This window comes from Labeo rohita, chromosome 10, assembly GCF_022985175.1.
Source record: "Labeo rohita strain BAU-BD-2019 chromosome 10, IGBB_LRoh.1.0, whole genome shotgun sequence".
Taxonomy (NCBI): domain Eukaryota; kingdom Metazoa; phylum Chordata; class Actinopteri; order Cypriniformes; family Cyprinidae; genus Labeo; species Labeo rohita.
In genome coordinates, this window is record NC_066878.1 from 3776354 (window position 1) to 3794630 (window position 18277).

Below are 18277 nucleotides of genomic sequence, written 5' to 3' on the forward strand. Positions count from 1 at the left end.
TTTTCACCGTGCCTTCCAATTAATCTTAATCAAACTGCAGTGTATATTTATATATAAGTGTTTCAAATTCTAAAGATTTCCAGGAAGGGTATTTAAAATGCTGGCATGATTTATTTACGTGGCCTCACTGAACTCATATCGGTCTTATTTCCTTCAGTCAGTCACTTTGTCAGTGGCTCTTCACACCATTTGAACATTTTTTCCACGATACCACGGAAGAATTTAAAGTAGAAACCAACCAAACACTATTTTAAAACATTTCCATTTTATTTAAATGATTTGCGATGGCACTTTTGCTGGAGCAGCAGTTTGCGCCGCTGTCTGACACCAACGAGATCGACACGAAAACATTTCTGGAGTCAGTTTCTTATCTGCCACCTTTTTTCGGTGAGTCGTCAACTTTTACATGTGATTTCATTATCGGAAGTTACAATAACTATGTATATTTTAGCTATTTTAAGGCCTGATTAAAGCCTATACATATAGAAGTTTATTTTAAACACAAACAAAGGATTGGAAGCAGCAGTAAAAGCGTTTAATACAGCAGTTTTTTCACATTTTATATTTTTATTGGAATTCTTGATGTCTGAAGTGTCCAAACCTGTGTAATAAACAACAAGGAGGACATTAAATATTGAGTGGACGTTTCTGGATGCCCTTCTTTTCCCGCAGCGGGAGTTAGCGGATGGTTTTCAATACCCCCTTTAACCACTCGGTGGCGCCAAATGACCATTGCGCTGTTATCACTCTGTGTTTCAGGGTCAGAAATTAACCTGGGCAAAATGTCCCACATATGTGACCTTGGACCACAAGACCAGTCATAAGGGTCAATTTTTCAAAATTGAGATTTATAAATTATCTGAAAGCAGAATAAATAAGCTTTCCATTGATGTATGGTTTGTTAGGATAGGGCAATATTTTGCCTAAATACAACTATGTGAAAATATGGAATCTGAGGTTGCAAAAAAAATTAAATACTGAGAAAATCGTCTTTAAAGTTGTCCAAATTAAGTTCTTAACAATGCTTATTATTAATAAAAAAATTACATTTTGAAATAATTACAGTAGGAATTTTACAAAATATCTTCACGGAACATGATCTTTACTTAATATCCTAATGATTTTTAGCATAAAAGAAAAATCAATAATTTTGACCCATACAATGTATTTTTGGCTATTGCTACAAATATACCCCAGCGACTTAAGACTGGTTTTGTGGTCCAGGGTCACATATTTGAAATGTTGGCCTAAAATGATGCTGTAGATAATTGCTGTTATTTAATGTTTTATGTATTTCCAAGTATTTTATTTTAGGCTTGTCTAGTTTTAGTATAGTATTGGTAGTTTCATATAATTTTAGTGTAACTGGGTGAACAGTTTACATTAAATGTTTCTTATAGCACTTCAGAATAGCTGCTCTTGACTACATTTACTAAAAACAAAAATTAAAAAAATTACAAGACCTATTTTTTTCTCAATATGTATTTAATTTGACTGTATTTTATAGGTAACACTCCATGCCCTCTATAATAGCGGGTAATATATATAAAAAAGTGTTTCATGAAATTATTTTTCAGATTGCCTTGGTTCCAAGGTTTTTGCACCGATTAAGGCTGACATAAATGGAAACATCACAGTAAGTCAGAGAACTAAGTTATGCATTATTCGTGTTTTTTTAAGGATTGTTTCTATCATATTCCTTTGAAAATGTATTTAAGCGTTTTCTGAATTCCTCCCAATTTCTTACAAGAAAATTAAAGCTGTCTATGACTCAGATCCAGTGAAGTATGAGACTCTTCAGCAGATTCTGTTAATCGAGAAAAGCACCTATGGCTCAGAGTGGCCTAAAGTTGGAGCCACACTGGCGCTTATGTGGTTAAAGAGGTAATGTGTTCACCTAGTCACACTTTCTTCACATCTTTTGTCCAAAATATAACAGCAAAAAAATCTCATTTTTATTGATATCTTTAAAATAATATAAAAAACAAATAACATAAATAGAAACTAGAACTGCATGATTCTACATAATTGAGAATTCTTAAAAATAAAGGTTCTTTATTGGCATTGATAGTTCCATGAAGAACCTCGAGCATCCATGGAACCTTTCGAATGCAGAAAAGGTTCTTTAGATTTTTCAGATGTTCTTCAAAATGGTTATTTTAAGAACTACTCACTGAAAGGTTCTCTGGGGAACCAAAAATGTTTCTTCTATATGGCATCACTGCAAAATCACCATTTTGGAACCTTTATTTTTAAGTGTTGAAATCATGAAAAGGTTTATTTCAGGTTTATTCCTGAATTTTACATTGCTAAACAAAATGCAATTACGTAGATGTGCTGACAAAATGTTTACTTAAGTTTATTTATAAAATGCAATCAAGAAAAGTAGTACGCATGTAAATATTCAGGGGCGCGTCGCGTCAAAACCAATTAGAATCTGTTACAATCAGTGATACACTGGTTGCGTCGCGTCGCGTCGCCTTACCCGTGTTACGTGCGGGATTGTTTGCGTTAAAATGTAGCGACAGCATTAAGGGCTATGCCTAAAAAAAAGCAGCCCACCTGTTCAATAGTTGTCCCGGAAGAGATGCAAATGAGCTCAAACAACGGTGCGAACGCAGATTTGAACCAAGATGTCTTGGGTGTGTGAATTTAGATCCTGATATTGTAAGTTAACCGTTAATTGAAAAGTTCTAATCGAAACATATTGTGCACACTAATTTTCACCTGTTTAAACAGTTTACCGGTCTTCTCCTCAGAGGCCTGCGGTTCATTCAGATTTTACTGCAAAGTCTAGCGGATGGAGAAAGAGATGAGAACAATCCCAATCTTATTCGCATCAATATCACCAAAGCCTATGACCAAGCCCTTAAGAGGTACCACGGCTGGATAGTCCAGAAGGTTTTCAAGGTGAGTGTTTTCTGTTGCTTTTGTGGGCAATATGTGCATGTTGATTTGTTTTAGCATGTTATGACGCCTGGACAAGTCTTGTAGGAAATGATGTTGTTAAAGGGGTGCTATTAGGCTTTTTCACTTTTTGAATTTTAGTCCATGTGTGGTGTGTATCTTTGGGCATAAAAAAGATCTGCAAAGTTACAAATCTCAAAGTCCACTCCAAAGGGAGATATTTCGTTTTTAAAAATGTCTTTCCAAGGACTTCAGCGAAACGGCTCCTTTGGACTACTGCGTTTATTTTCCACATGCAGTGATGTCACAACGCGGTCCATTAGAATATCATTAAATTAAATCCCACCCATGGAAGTTCGAATTGTTGGGGAGTGTGTAGGGACAAGGTGGGGGATTAACGATGCAGCACGGAGAGCCGCTTCAACGAGCCACACAATCATTGACTAGAGTGGCCGCTTCAGAGCAGCAACGCGTCACAGACGTGTACAGTACAGGGGGTCGAAACACATACCGATGCCGCAATCTACTCCGGTTGCCGCGTCGGAGCCATAACGCATCGTGTGCAGTGTGTGGTAAGAGATTTATTCATCATACAGTGTAGATAGCTTCACTTATAACGCAGATGTTTTTCAAAATACATAACGTTGCACTAGAATAGGCTAGGCTGATCAGTGATGTTTTTTTGATAATGTTAGGTTGCTTTTACCCTTATGCTGGAGCTGGTTTTGGGCAATAAAACTAAGTATGTAAAATAATTAAATAAATTAGCACGATAATATCATGTATTGGCAATCTCGCAGGCTGAGGATGGGACTCAGCACTACTGTAGCGTATTTACTCCATGCATCCTAGGTGTATATGACTTCCTTCTTTCAGACGAATGCAATCGGAGTCTAATAAAGTGCATCCATCCATAATAAAAAGTCCCTCACACAGCTCCCGGGGGTCTCTTGTAGTAAATCGATGTGTTTTTGTAAGAAAAATATCCATATTTAAAACATAAGATTCACTATTAATCTAGCTTGCGCTAACTGTTTTGACAAGGGGCGTGGCAGTACTGAAACACTGTCTAAGCTGTTCGCCAATCGCAACGCACTGGGACAGCTAACCAATCATAACACATTTCCTTTTTTCGGAAGGCTGGCCTTCATTAAACCCGGAACTAATCTAGCTATTTGTGCCAGGCTGGGAGAAAGGTATTGTAATAATGTAAATTATGTAAAAAATAATGTGTTTTTCGAACCACCAAGCATGAGAGCATGTTCTAGTACACCCCCAAAGCAAAATCAACACTTTGAAAAAGAGCATAATAGGACCCCTTTAATACATTGAGCCACTCTGTGAAAAGTCATTAGCTAGTGGTATGCAATAAAGTATGGCTTTTTTTTTTTTAAAGACAGTGATTGCTTACCCAGCATTTTGTTTGGTTCTGCTGTAGGCTGCGTTATTTGCTGCACCATGCCGGTCAGATTTTCTAAAAGCTTTATCCAAGGATCAAGAAGTTGCAGAGGAGGATTGCTTAGCAAAAATTCGTCAGTTCTTGATAAACTTCACTGCAACTGTAGATGCCATTTATGAAATGTATTCTGCAATGAATGCTGAACTGGACTACTTAGTTTGAAACATCCTTCAAAAGGTCAGTTTCTGAAGCTGTCTTTAATGCTGCACAGTTTTCATATACAGTATGAGGGCTTTAGAATTGTGGGGTCACAGACTCATTGATGATTAAGAGCTTTTGCCTTTGTTGTTGTATGACAGTAGTTGTTTATGCTTATATGAACGCAGCATTCATTTTCTAGTGTTTAGTGTTGATGAGGATGTGCTGTTTGTTGAAGTGATGGTGCTTTATCTCCATTGTTCAACAAGTTTGTGCTGGGGAAAGTTACTTTTAAAAGTAATGTGTTGCGTTACTCCCTAAAAAAGTAACTAATTGCATTAGTTACTTTTTACCGAAAGTAATGCGTTATGACACTTTTGCCTTACTTTCGTATTACTTTTTAGATATGTGCAGGGCTTGCTTGTTTGTTGTTAATATAAAAAGTTATATTTTTAGCAACTGTAAAAGCCCTATCACACCAAAAAGTGAAATAAATAAGCCTCAGGCTGAAGGAAAAGTAAATTAATGTCTTTACAGTAGAACGACAGAGGAAAGGGTTCTCTTCAAAAATAAATATGAGTACATATGAGTGCAGTTGCGCTGTATGTCGCTGTATTCCCGTTTTAATTTTTCTCAGCTCCTTCTTAATGGTTAAATTAAATTTTATTAATCAAAGAGCATGTCTGATTAATTAAAATCATGAAACGTAATTTCACATGAGTTTAGTGAAGGTTTAACAAAAATGACATGTTTAGGGCCCTATGAAATGTTTCTTTTTTTTCTCACCATTTGTTTTATTGTTATCAAATTCTCTGTTTTAGCATGTCTAATTATTTGAATGCATACTTAATTTATTCAAATTTATTCTTAAAATAGAATAAATATGAAAGGCTTATGAAAGCCTAAAATTGCATTTTAGATCCGTTCTCCACTCCGGTCATGACAGCAGATATGGCAGTTCATATCAAAGCAAGCGTTCTCCATTCTAATATGTTTTCTAATTTGTTTAATGGTACATTTTTAACATCTGCCTCCACATATATACATATATATGTATATGTGTATATATATATATATATATATATATATATGTGTGTGTGTGTGTGTGTGTGTATATATATATATATATATATATATACACACACACACATATATACGTATATACACACATGTTATGTCAGTAGATAAGATGTTCATTTTTTGTTAGTTTAATGTTTTAATGTTTTTTTTTTGTGCATAGTGCTGCTTTTCTTGGTTTTCAAATGAAATGATTTAAGTGTGTGTATCAGTACTTTTTTGAACATTTCCAGCACATTTTAACATGTATTATACCATGTTATATTATGAATAACAGTTTGGAATTATATACTAGGCCTATTTAAGAAATTTAAGTATTGTATAACATAGGTAGCTCTCAGCCACTTTCATTTTTAAAAAGTAGCTCTCAAATGAAAAAAGGTTGGAGACCCCTGGCTTAAAAAAAGGCAAGTGTAATTACAACTTTCACCCACTAGACTTCAGTGTTATGAAAGATGATTGCAATGGGCTGAAGCACTTCAATTTTCCAAGGCCACTGCATTTTTAAAGTGAATTTAGTGTTTTTAGATTTTCAAAAAGATTGTGGATACAAAGAAAGAAATTCTAATAGTGCATCTATTATTAAAAAAAAAAAAAAAAAAAAAAAAAAAAAAAATAGAATTGGTCTTATTTGTGGTGTTAAATAGCCTGATGTGGAGGCAGTTTGTCCCAGGTGTGTACATTTCTTTTATTACACTCACTGTAAATATTGTCTCCAACCATAATTTCTGAACTAATATATGTATTCACATGCATACACGATCATTTCATTGTCACTTTTTAGTTCATACAGAGATGTTCCACAATGAAAGAAAACATACTGCATTCTTTAGAATTGTGTGTTCTATATAATTAAATGGTGCAAATTGAATATTGTTAGTTTTTACAAGATAACTGCAAAGCATATGTAGAACTATATATTTTATTGAGAAGCTAACATGAACTAACACAAGCATTACATAAAGCCCCCAAGATAACATTATAAATAAATCTCAGCACTTTACATTTAAACCACAGTTATGTTGTACATTAATGCATACTTTTTAGAGGATGAACAGACAGTCTCTTGGTTAACAAAGAATAAATCCTGCTTCGAATCTCTTTAGTTTTCAGTGAGTAGAGGATGGGATTCACACAGGGTGTGAGGAGGGACGACAAAGACAAACACACTGTTCTTACATTTGAGTTTATAATAATTCCAAAAAAACCAAGACTGAAGATAACAAAAATTGGAATGAAGAATAAGGCCACTATTATGAGATGCTCTGTGCACGTGGCCAGCGCCTTATAACGACTCTGATTATTTTTCATTCTGAATACAGCGCTCAGTATACCCACGTAGGTCAAGAAAATAAAAATGAAAGGTCCAACATTAAAGAGCATAGCTAAAACAGTGGAAAAGTTCCAAAGGGATGTCACATCGTTACAAGCAAGTCTTAAAACAGGAGCTTTATCGCAAAAATAGCTGTTGACCTTAAGAGAGCCACAAAATGAGATGGCTGGGATGGTTACATAGCCATAGAGTACTATAGTACAAACAAAGATCCAAACTGTGCTGATTATATAAGCCATTCTGGTGTTTGTGTTTATAGACTCCTGTCTTAAAGGCAAACAGATTGCAATGAACCTGTCATAAGAGAGAATACATAAGGAAAATGGTTCGAGGGTTAAAAAAGTATAGTAAGTGTACATTTGCACAATGCACAGATTGAATGACACAAAATTATCTAGAACAATGTAAGTCTTGACCATGCCTGGCACAAGAGAGGTGCTGAGAACAATATCAACCAAAGCCAGATTACCAACGGCCATGAACTTTGGGACATGCAGACGGTGGTCATAGAAAATGATGGTGATCAGAAAGATATTGCACATGATTGTGATCACATAAAGCCCTGTGAGGAACATGACATAGATATTACTGTAAGACATTGAACTCAATGCAACAATGTAAAATCCTGCAGGCTGAATTATGGACTTGCTGGCATTTTGCATGGCCGTCCTTTTTTTACAACCTTGCTTTCGGTGGGCGAGAAACACGATACCTGTGAGAAACCGTCACAAATAGTCTGTGCCTTACATATCACCTTCATAACATTTAAGGACATAAGCCTTTGACATTCAACCAGAAATATAATGAAAATTTACACTTGACGTGTTACAGTGATTGTCTTAATTGTATACTTACAATGATGCTGTAGTTTGTGGATAATGCAGACGCTGTTGTCTTCCCTGCAGTTTCTGCCTCTGCTTCACAGTCCGGGATCACTGTGAATCCTGAATGTGAGAACATTTTGGACAATATATTGATCAATTGTTCCTCTAGAGGTGTCATTAAACAGAAAAGAAGCTCTGTATCTAAAAAGTCTTTAGAGAAAAGACATTCATTAGCACTTTTTAACTTAATATGAAATTAATGATGGTGTACCTAACTGCCTTAAGTCGCACTAATTAATCTGTGTATTGTTATGTTCATTTTTGTAACAACAAAAACTCCTAGCGGGATAATGCAAAGTGGCATTATGAGAAAAGCTTTAAAATCAACCCACTGGTTTATTTTATGATATAAAATAAAGAAATAAATTGTCACATTGCATAAGTATTCAGTACTGAATCACCTCTGGGAACGATTACAGCCTGAGGTGTTTTTGGATATGATGCGACAAGCTCTGCACACCTGGATTTATGGATTGTTTGTCATTCATCTCAGAAGATTCTTTGTCAGGTTAGATGCTGACTGTCGGTGGACAGTCATTCTCAAATCCACTCCTAAAGTGCCTTAGCTGTGTCTTTAGGGACATTGTCGTATTAGAAGCAGAACATTTGGCCTAATTTGAGATTTTGAGCACTTTAGACCAGGTTTTCATTAGGTTTTCATCTGTATTTTGCTGTGTTCATCTTTCCCTCCATGACCAGTGCCTGCCTCTGGAGAAAAAAAAAAGCCTATCACTGCACTTTACTGTTGGGATGGCTTTGCATATATAACAGTATACATATTTACAGTGTTGGGGGTAACGCATTACAAGTAACGCAAGTTACGTAATAATATTACTTTTTTCAAGTAACTAGTAAAGTAACGCATTACTTTTAGATTTCTAAGAAAATATCTGAGTTACTTTTTCAAATAAGTAACGCCAGTTACTTTTTTCTCCATTTATTGATTGACAAGTCTCCTGTCTGGAAATTGGGAGTAAACATGATGTTACTGTATTCTAGACTAAATGTGACCCTGGACCACAAAACCAGTCTTAAGTCACTGGGTTATATTTGTAGCACTAGCCAAAAATACATTGTATGGGTCAAAATTATAGATTTTTCTTTTATGCCAAAAATCATTTGGAAATTAAGTAAAGATCATGTTCCATGAAAATATTTTGTAAACTTCCTGCTGTAAATATATCAAAACTTAATTGTTGATTAGTAATATGCATTGCGAAGAACTTAATTTGGACAACTTTAAAGGTGATTTTCTCAATATTTAGATTTTTTTGCACCCTCAGATTACAGATTTCAAATAGTTGTATTTCAGCCAAATATTGTTCTATCACATTAAATACATGCAAGCTTATTTATTCAGCTTTAAGATGATGTATAAATCTCAATTTCGAAAAATTGACCGTTATGACTGGTTTTGTGGTCCAGGGTCACAAATGTGAACATGCATTAATTCATCTCACTAACAAAAAACAGATTCAGTATTCCTCAAAATCAATAAAAACAGTGAAATGCAAACTCAGAATATGACGCAAACCTGCAATAATTAAATATGTTAATTAAACCAAATATCTTTTATGTATTTAATCCCATTTTGTTACAGGTGTCTTTGCTGCTGATCTTCGATGATGCAGTTCAACCATACTAATAAGCAAAAAGTACTTTAGATAAACATTTGTGCTTAATTTTTTTTATAGCTGAAGACTGATCTCCTGCATAAATGTACTTTCCTTTCAGCCTGAGATGAATTCATTTCACTTTTGGTGTAAAAGGGTTTTACATTAAAATTGTTTTATATTAAAAACAAAGAAGCAAGCCCTGCCCAGACTTAAAAAGTAAAGCGAAAGTAACGTAACGCATTACATTCCATAAAAAGTAGTAACGTAATTAGTTACTTTTTTATGGAGTAACGCAAACTTGTAATGCATTACTTTTAAAAGTAACTTTCCCCAACACTACATATTTAACTGTAAAATTCTATAAAATGCAGGACAATCCTGCATGATTCAGACAATACCACACATGAGTGTTATAGAGGAAGACAGAAAAAAGAGACTGCATTACTACACTTCAGTGAAGTTTGAATACAAGTTTAACAGAATCATTTCAACATCAATCCTGAAACATATTGCTTTTTTTCCTTCAGTTATTACATTTAAAGATATCTTTAAATGTAATTTTCTGAGTAGTTTAAATTAATATGAGACGCCTGATGCTTAAGAAAATGTATAATTTACTTTCACTAACACAGTCAGGGCTTCACACATTTTAATCAAAGCTTTTGTAAGTGATTTCGGCTGCCCAGAAGCTATTGGATTCACCAGATGCCTTAATTCAAGGTGTTTTAATTCAAGGAGTTGATACAGCTTCTCCAGATGAGTTAATGTTTCAGTCTGTATTACTAACTAAATAAAAATACCCAAATGCAGGCATAAAAGAGTACCTTAAAGGTACATTTAAGTATTGGTACACTCACAGTGACAGCTTTTGTACCTTTTTTTTTTATGAGAGTATGAAGCTTGAGTCTGTAGCAGTACTACCACGTGTGGTATTTTAATAAACTGGCTTTTGTAGTTAATGAAGGTGTCAAGAGCTTAAGGTTTCATAACTTGTCAAGCCAGGCACATTTCATAGCACGGACAGTTAATGTACTACATTTTTATAGGTTCGAATCCATTCATCGATGCAAGTAAAAAAGCAAGTGTACTTACAACTATCACCCACTAGATTACAGTGTTATAAAAGGCAATTGCAATGGGCTGAAGCGCTTCAATTTTCAAAAAGGCCTCTGTGCTTTTATAGTGAATTTAGCCTTTTTACATTTTCATAAAATATATTGTGGATGCAAAGAAAAAAAATCTAAATAGAGCAACTATTAAAAAAACTGAATTGGTTTTATATGTGTGGTGATAATCTTTTTCCTAGGTGTGAACATTTTGTGAACACAGAATGCTTTGTTTTTACAAGATAACTGCAGAGCAAATGCAGAGCAAACTGGACATTTTATTCGAAAAAAAAAATATGAACACAAAATAATACCATCACAGAAGCATTACAGAAAACCTCTGAGATAACAGTATAAATAATCTCAGCAATTTACACTTGAGCCACAATTAGGTTCCACATTAATGCAAATTTTTCACAGGATGAACAGACAGTCTCTGGGTTAACAAAGAGTAAATCCTTTTTTGAATCTCTTTAGTTTTCAGTGAGTAGAGGATGGGATTCACACAGGGTGTGAGGAGGGACGACAAAGACAAGCACACTGTTCTTACATTTGAGTTTATAATAATTCCAAAAAATCCAAGATTGAAGATAATAAAAATTGGAATGAAGAATAGAGCCACTATTATGAGGTGTTCTGTGCACGTGGCCAGCGCCTTATAACGACTCTGATTATTTTTCATTTTGAATACAGCAGTCAGTATACCCACATAGGTCAACAAAATAAAAGTTAAAGGTACAGCATTAAAGAGTACAGTCAAAGCAGTGGCAAAATTCCACTGGGATGTCACATCGCTACAAGCAAGTCTTAAAACAGGAGCATAATCACAAAAATAGCTGTTGACCTTGAGAGAGCCACAAAATGTCAGGGTTGAGACGGATGTGCTGTAGAGTACCACAGTACAAACAAAGAACCAAACTGCACCAATTATATAAGCCATTCTGGTGTTTGTGTTTATAGACTCCTGTCTTAAAGGGAAACAGATCGCAATGAACCTGTCATAAGAGAGAATACATAAGCAAAGTGATTCTAGGGATAAAAAAGTATAGTAAGTGTACATTTGTACAATGCACAGTTTGAATGGCACAAAATTGTCTAGAACAATGTAAGTCTTTATCATGCCCGGCACAAGAGAGGTGCTGAGAACAAGATCAACCACAGCTAGATTACCAACAGCCATGAACTTTGGGACATGCAGACGGTGATCATAGAAAATAATGGTGATCAGAAACACATTGCATATGACTGTGATCACATAAAGCACTGTGAGGAACATGACATAGATATTACTGTAAGACATTGAACTCAGTGCAACAATGTAAAATCCTGCAGGCTGAACAATGGAGTTGTTGGCGTTTTGCATGTCTGTCCTTTTTTACAACCCAGCTTCCTTGCAGCGTGCTTCGCTTTTAGTGGTTGAGAATCCAGATACCTGTGAGAAACAGTCACAGACAGTCTGCGCTTGATAAATCACCTTTAACATCTGTGTTATTTGAGGACATAAGCCGTTATGACATTTAACTAGAAATATAACAATGAAAGTCTACACTTGACATGATACAAGGATTGTCTAAATCGTATACATACATGTGATGAGGCTGTAGTTTGTGGATAAGGCAGACGCTGTTGTTCTCCCTGCAGTTTCTGCCTCTGCTTCGCAGTCCAGGATCACTGTGAATCCTGAATGTGAACTCAACATTTTGGACAATATATTGGCCAGTTTTTCCTCCAGAGGTGTCATTAAACAGGAAAAAACCAAGGGTATCTAATATCTAATGTCTTGAGAGAAAATACATTCATTAGTGCTTTTTTTAAATCATTAATGTGAGATTAATGATGGTGTAACTAATTGCCCTAAAGGGGACCTATTATGCCCTTTTTACAAGATGTAATATAAGTCTCAGATGCCCCTAGAATGTGTATGTAAAGTTTCAGCTGTAAATACCCCACAGATCATTTATTATATCATTTTGAAAATGCCCATTTTGAATGAAAGCAAAAACACTTTTTAAGTATTAAAATAGAAAACATTTGAAATAATGTTAAAGTTGTAATAATATTTCACAATGTTACAGCATTTTGATCAAATAAATGCAGCCATGGTGACTAATGTTGAATCCGAGTCGAGTCCTAGAGTACTTACATTTTATATTACACATGGCATAGATTTGTCTGTATTTTAAAAAATTTCTGCATCCAAAATGTCTGAGTCTGAATCCAAGTTCATTCACTATTGTAGTCAGAGTCCAAGTCCTGATTCCCAGTATCCTAACTCTACAAGAGACTTATTTTAAAAACATTGAAATATCTGACCTGCAAAAGTATTCAGATAATAATAATAATATTTTTTGCTATTTCATTTTGTCTCCAGAGATGTTTGATCGGGTTCAGGTCTGCGGTCTAGCTCAAGAATGTTGACAGAATGGTTCCCAAAGCCACTCTTAAAAGTGTCTTGGCTATGGGACATTGTCCTGTTGGAAGCTGAACATCCGGCCTATAGTCTGAGATCCTGAGTGCTCTAGAGCAGGTTTTCATTAGGAATATCTCTGCATTCTGCTGTGTTCATCTTTCCATCCATCACCAGTACCTGCCTCTGAGAAAAAAAAAAAAAAAAAAAAATTTGGAATTGCATATGTAACAGTATACATAAATAACTTCTATTCACGAGTTCACCCTCACATCTAATCTGGTTGAGTAAACAGTAAGCATATTTTGGCGTGCTGTCCAGGGGGAGGGCTCCGAGCCTGGAATATGGCCCGAACCCAGAGAACTCCCCCCATCCCAAGTATAGGATGAGGAAAGATTAAGAGTGAGGAGTTGGGGTGGAGGGGGGATGCCGAAAAAACAGTCGAATGACGTAGGTAAGTCGGCTGTGTGCTTATTTATGACTTGTGCTAGCTAGACGAGTTGCACCTGTGCCAAATTAGTTGATTATCTGATCATGCTCCTCCCAAACTTTGTTATCAAACATCATTAAGATATAGGACAATCCTGCATACTTCAGGAGATACCAGACATGAATGTGATAAAGACTAAGAAAACAAGAGACCGAATGACTGCACTTTGATAACGTTTGACTACAAGTTGAACAGCATAATTTCAACGTCCTGAAACGTATTGCTTTTGGCTTTCAATAATTACCTTTAAAGATGTCAAGCTGGTCCTGTAATTTCTGAGTGGTTTAAATTGAATTAATATACAGGTGTAATAAACAGGTGTAATTCAAGATGTTTTGAGTTGACACAGCTTCTCCAGATGAGTTAATGTTTCCAATCTGCCGTTGGTCAAACAAACCATTAACAGAATGACCATTTTTTGGACGTCGAAATGTAAAATTGAGAACAAAACAGCCATTTCCTTATTGACACCAACTGTGTACACACTGTATAAAGAAATTACAATCCTAAGGGAAAACCACACTCATAAACAACCTAATGACTCCCCAAACACCCTAATTCTTTCTAAATAAAGACAACATTGACAAAGTTACTAATTTGTCTGTCTCATTAAGACAATGCTGAAACAAACAGCAAGGTCTAGTCTGTGTGAATGATTTCTGCTTTAATTAACCCCTGGTTGCTCTCATCTCATGTGGGTCAGGGTTAATGACCTTAGAGGAGACGCAACGTAAACACAACAATGTTCATCCTCATTTTTCTGCATTAAAAAAAGAAAGAGAGAGACAAAGCCCCAGGTCATTAACCAGATTATGTAGTTTGTAGGATCTGGAATTTAAGAGGTCAACTGGGGTCACCCTAAATTTGGTGGAGATAGAGATTATTAAAATATTGAGAGATGGCTGCAGTGATGTATGGCGAGATTAAAATCTGATGTCAGCTGCATCATTGTCTGCCACCTGGATTTTGCTTTTATAAAAGCTCCAAGTAGACAGCAAACTGACAACAGCCTTTAATATCTGTGAAAACCTTCAAATATTTTTTGTTTGGATCTGCTTTTGCCTCATGATTGCGTATGAAAGTATTGAAAGTGTGTATTATTCTACATTTAATGTTACACTGTTATTGACAAACCTAGTTTATATTAGCCACTGATGCACAGTGAAAGTACTATCCACTAGCTAGTTATATGGCTGCTACTGTTTCCTATCAGTTTTCCTAACATAATCAGTGCATTGATTGTTTATAAATTTACTAACATCTTAATTTCTGAAAGCAAGGTCAAATAATCAATCACAAAGTAGATAGTAAAGGTTTAGGTCATCCAAAAATTTATATTCTGTCACTATTTACTCACCTTTATGTTGTTTTAACCCCATGGTTAATGGCTTTCTTTCTTCAACTGCACACAAGGCAATGTAAACGGACTTAAAAACAAGATTGTTGTCATGAATTTAATGTCATGAAGTATGAATAAGTTCCATAAAGGCAACATAGTCCATATGACTATATTCTAGTCTATAATATAGCTTCATTTGATGAAATTCAGTTAATGATTGCATGCATAAGAAGGACAGGAGGAAAATATTTAAATCATTAGTAAAAAATAAATAAATAAATACCCCAAAACAATACAATAATAATAAATACAGTTAATGAAGATGTCAAGAGCTTAAGGTTTCATAACTTGTCTAGCCGGGAACATTTCATAGCACGGGCAGGAAATGTACTACATTGTTAAGGGTTCGAATCCATTCATCGACGTAAGTAAAAAGTGTAATTACAGCTTTCAGTGTTATAAAATACAATTGCAATATGGGCTGAAGTGCTTCGATTTTCCAAGGCCACTGCAGTTTTATAGTGAATTTAGTCTTTTTAGTTAATAATAAAATAGAATTGGTTTTATGTGGGGTGTTAAGTGGCCTAATGTGGAGGGAGCTTTTTCTCAGATGTGTACATTTGTTCTTTCATCACACTCATTATATTGTTTGTCTCCAACCATAATTTCTGAACTAATATATGTATTCACATGCATACATGGTCATTTCATTGTCATTTTTTAGTTCATACAGAGATGTTCCACAATGAAAGAAAACATGCTGCATTCTTTAGAATTTATGTTCTATATAATTAAATGGTGTACATTAAAGAGTGTTAGTTTTTACAAGATAACTGCAGAACTAAATATTTTATTGTTCAATAACATGAACAGAGTATAATACAGACACAGAAGCATTACAGAAAGCCTCCAAGATAACATTATAAATAATCTCAGCACCTTATACTTGAGCCACAGTTATGTGGTACGTTAATGCAAATTTTTCACAGGATGAACAGACAGTCTCTGGGTTAACAAAGAATAAATCCTGCTTCGGATCTCTTTAGTTTTCAGTGAGTAGAGGATGGGATTCACACAGGGTGTGAGGAGGGACGACAAAGACAAGCTCACCAGACCTACGTTTGGGTTCCAAATAATTCCAAAAAATGTTAAACAAAAGATGGTTACAATAGGAATGAAGAACAGGGCCACTATTATGAGGTGTTCTGTGCACGTGGCCAGTGACTTATAACGGCTCTGAATATTTTTCATTCTGAATACAGCGCTCAGTATACCCATGTATGTCAAGAAAATAAAAATCAAAGGTCCAGCAGTAAAGAGTATAGTTAAAGTAGTGGCATATTTCCACTGGGGTGTTGTATCGCTACAAGCAAGTACTAAAACAGGTGCATAATCGCAAAAATAGCTGTGGACCTCAAGAGAGCCACAAAAAGACAGGGCTGGCATGGATGCAACAGCATAGAAAACTATAACAATACAAAATAACCAAACTGCACCGATTATATAAACCATTCTGCTGTTTGTGTTTATAGACTCCTGTCTTAAAGGAAAACAGATTGCAATGAACCTGTCATAAGAGAGAATACATAAGGAAAAAGGTTCAAGGGATAAAAAAGTATAGTAAGTGTACATTTGCACAAGGCATAGTTTGAACGGAACAAAATTATCTAGAACAATGTAAGTCTTTATCATGCCCGGCACAAGAGAGGTGCTGAGAACAATATCAACCAAAGCCAGATTACCAACGGCCATGAATTTTGGGACATGCAGACGGTGGTCATAGAAAATAATGGCGATCATAAAGACATTGCACATGATTGTGATCACATAAAGCACCGTGAGGAACATGACATAGATATTACTGTAAGACATTGAACTCAATGCAACAATGTAAAATCCTGCAGGCTGAATGAAGGAGTTGCTGGTGTTCTTCATGGCCGGTCTTTTTTTATGACCAAGCTTCCTTGCAGCGTGCTTCGCTTTTAGTGGGCGTGAAACACGATACCTGTGAGAAACAGTCACAAACAGTCTGTGCCTTACAAATCACCTTCATAACATTTGAGGACATTTGAGCCTTCATTCAACCAGAAATATCACAATGAAAATAAACATTTAACATATAGCAATGCTATGATAATACATACATGGAAAAAGAATTGTAGAGGTTTGTGGATAACAAACCACGGTTTTGCCTCTGCTTCACAGTCCAGGATCACTGTGAATCCTGAATGTGAACTTGAGAAGATTTTTGGGCAATATATTGGCCAATTTTTCCTCCAGAGGTGTCATTAAACAAGAAAGAACCTCCGTCATCTAGTATCTAATGTCTTGAGAGAAAACACATTCATTAGCGCTTTTAACTTCATTATTGTGATTATTGATTGTGAAACTAATTGCTTTAAGTGTCACTAATTAGTCTGTTTATTTTTGTGTTCATTTTTGTAACAACAATAAAAACTCCCAGCAGGATAAAGCAAAGGCAGCCTTATGAACTAAATAACATTCATAATAATGTAAGTGTGAATCATATAATTTTATAATTTCACACAAGTTGAAAGGGAAATGCTTTGAAAATCATTCATTTTATAATATGAAATAAAATAATACACACAAAAATGAACAAACATTATAAAATATAGGACAAATCCTGCATGCTTTAGGAGATACCAGATGTATAAGTGATAGAGGTGAGAAAAGGGAATGAGTTGCAATGACATTACTGCACTTCAATGAAGTGTGAACACAAGTTACACAGGTGTTGAATTGACATCTGTTCTAAAACCCTTCCTTTTTGGAGATATTAAGTTATTGTTGGTGTTATTTTGGAGTAATTTACAGGAGTTTGTCATAACACTCACACGTACATGTATGTGCATAAATACACTGTATAAATGGTATGTATGCACAATTGATGAACTTTACAGTTATTGAACTGGACTGAATTTACATTGAACTGGCTTGAGCTGTATAATGACATTTGGTGGTTCGTGTACAGTACACGCATACTATTCTAGTGACAATATTTGTGTCACGTGCACTTTATGTCAACATAACAGATGTTTTTCCATACTATGGAAGTCAATGTCTACTATCAACTGTTTGGTTACCAAAATGTCATCAGATGCCCATTTTCCACAAGTTGACATAATTCTTTAGGGTCTTAAGGAAAAGTCTATAATATACTTTGGCTAAAAATTCTTAGTGGTTGTGTAAAACAACACTCTTTTTACCTTGTCAAAAAGAACTCAAAAATCATCCCATTCTAAGGGCTTATTGCTTTAAATGTAAATGAGCTCTGCTCACCCCGCCCCTCTCTTCTCTGTGTGGAGTGACGAGCCTGTTTACTTTAGCCGCGTTTAGCCACGTTTACCCGCTGAACTCGCTAACAAGCAATTATTAGGAAAGATGATCGCAAAGATTCATTAAAAAACCTGTATACTCACTTCTGCTGTAAGTGAAGCTGGATCACGAATGATTTGCGCAAACATAGACGGATATATGTAGATCAGGAGCCGCATTCC

General features: G+C 35.3%; 4 protein-coding genes across 4 annotated transcripts in view; 1 reads left to right on the top strand and 3 right to left on the bottom strand.

Annotated features, from left to right (window-relative positions):
• Window positions 1-284: 284 nt before the first annotated feature.
• Window positions 285-18277, top strand: part of gltpb (glycolipid transfer protein b) — a 30644-nt gene continuing 12651 nt past the window's right edge. The window contains exons 1-5 of the mRNA XM_051120643.1: window positions 285-387; window positions 1578-1636; window positions 1751-1884; window positions 2760-2910; window positions 4346-4543. Of these exons, the coding sequence (XP_050976600.1) occupies window positions 285-387; window positions 1578-1636; window positions 1751-1884; window positions 2760-2910; window positions 4346-4528 (630 nt within the window). The 3' untranslated portion in view covers window positions 4529-4543. The remainder of the gene's footprint in view (window positions 388-1577; window positions 1637-1750; window positions 1885-2759; window positions 2911-4345; window positions 4544-18277) is intronic.
• LOC127171767 (olfactory receptor 24-like) lies at window positions 6611-7576 on the bottom strand. Its single transcript, XM_051120636.1, has one exon. It carries the CDS (start codon window positions 7574-7576, stop codon window positions 6611-6613), a length of 966 nt encoding a protein of 321 aa, XP_050976593.1.
• LOC127171768 (olfactory receptor 24-like) lies at window positions 10921-12194 on the bottom strand. Its single transcript, XM_051120637.1, has 2 exons — window positions 12108-12194; window positions 10921-11952 (listed from the first exon to the last, which is right to left on the bottom strand). The coding sequence occupies exon 2, from the start codon at window positions 11881-11883 to the stop codon at window positions 10921-10923; it is 963 nt and encodes a 320-aa protein (XP_050976594.1). The 5' UTR covers window positions 11884-11952; window positions 12108-12194.
• On the bottom strand, window positions 15726-16706 carry LOC127171773 (olfactory receptor 10A4-like). Its single transcript, XM_051120645.1, has one exon. It carries the CDS (start codon window positions 16689-16691, stop codon window positions 15726-15728), a length of 966 nt encoding a protein of 321 aa, XP_050976602.1. The 5' UTR covers window positions 16692-16706.

Coding starts and splice junctions, on each gene's coding strand:
- LOC127171767 (XM_051120636.1), bottom strand. CDS start 7,576: ATGCAAAATGCCAGCAAGTCCATAATTCAGCCTGCAGGATTTTACATT.
- LOC127171768 (XM_051120637.1), bottom strand. CDS start 11,883: ATGCAAAACGCCAACAACTCCATTGTTCAGCCTGCAGGATTTTACATT.
- LOC127171773 (XM_051120645.1), bottom strand. CDS start 16,691: ATGAAGAACACCAGCAACTCCTTCATTCAGCCTGCAGGATTTTACATT.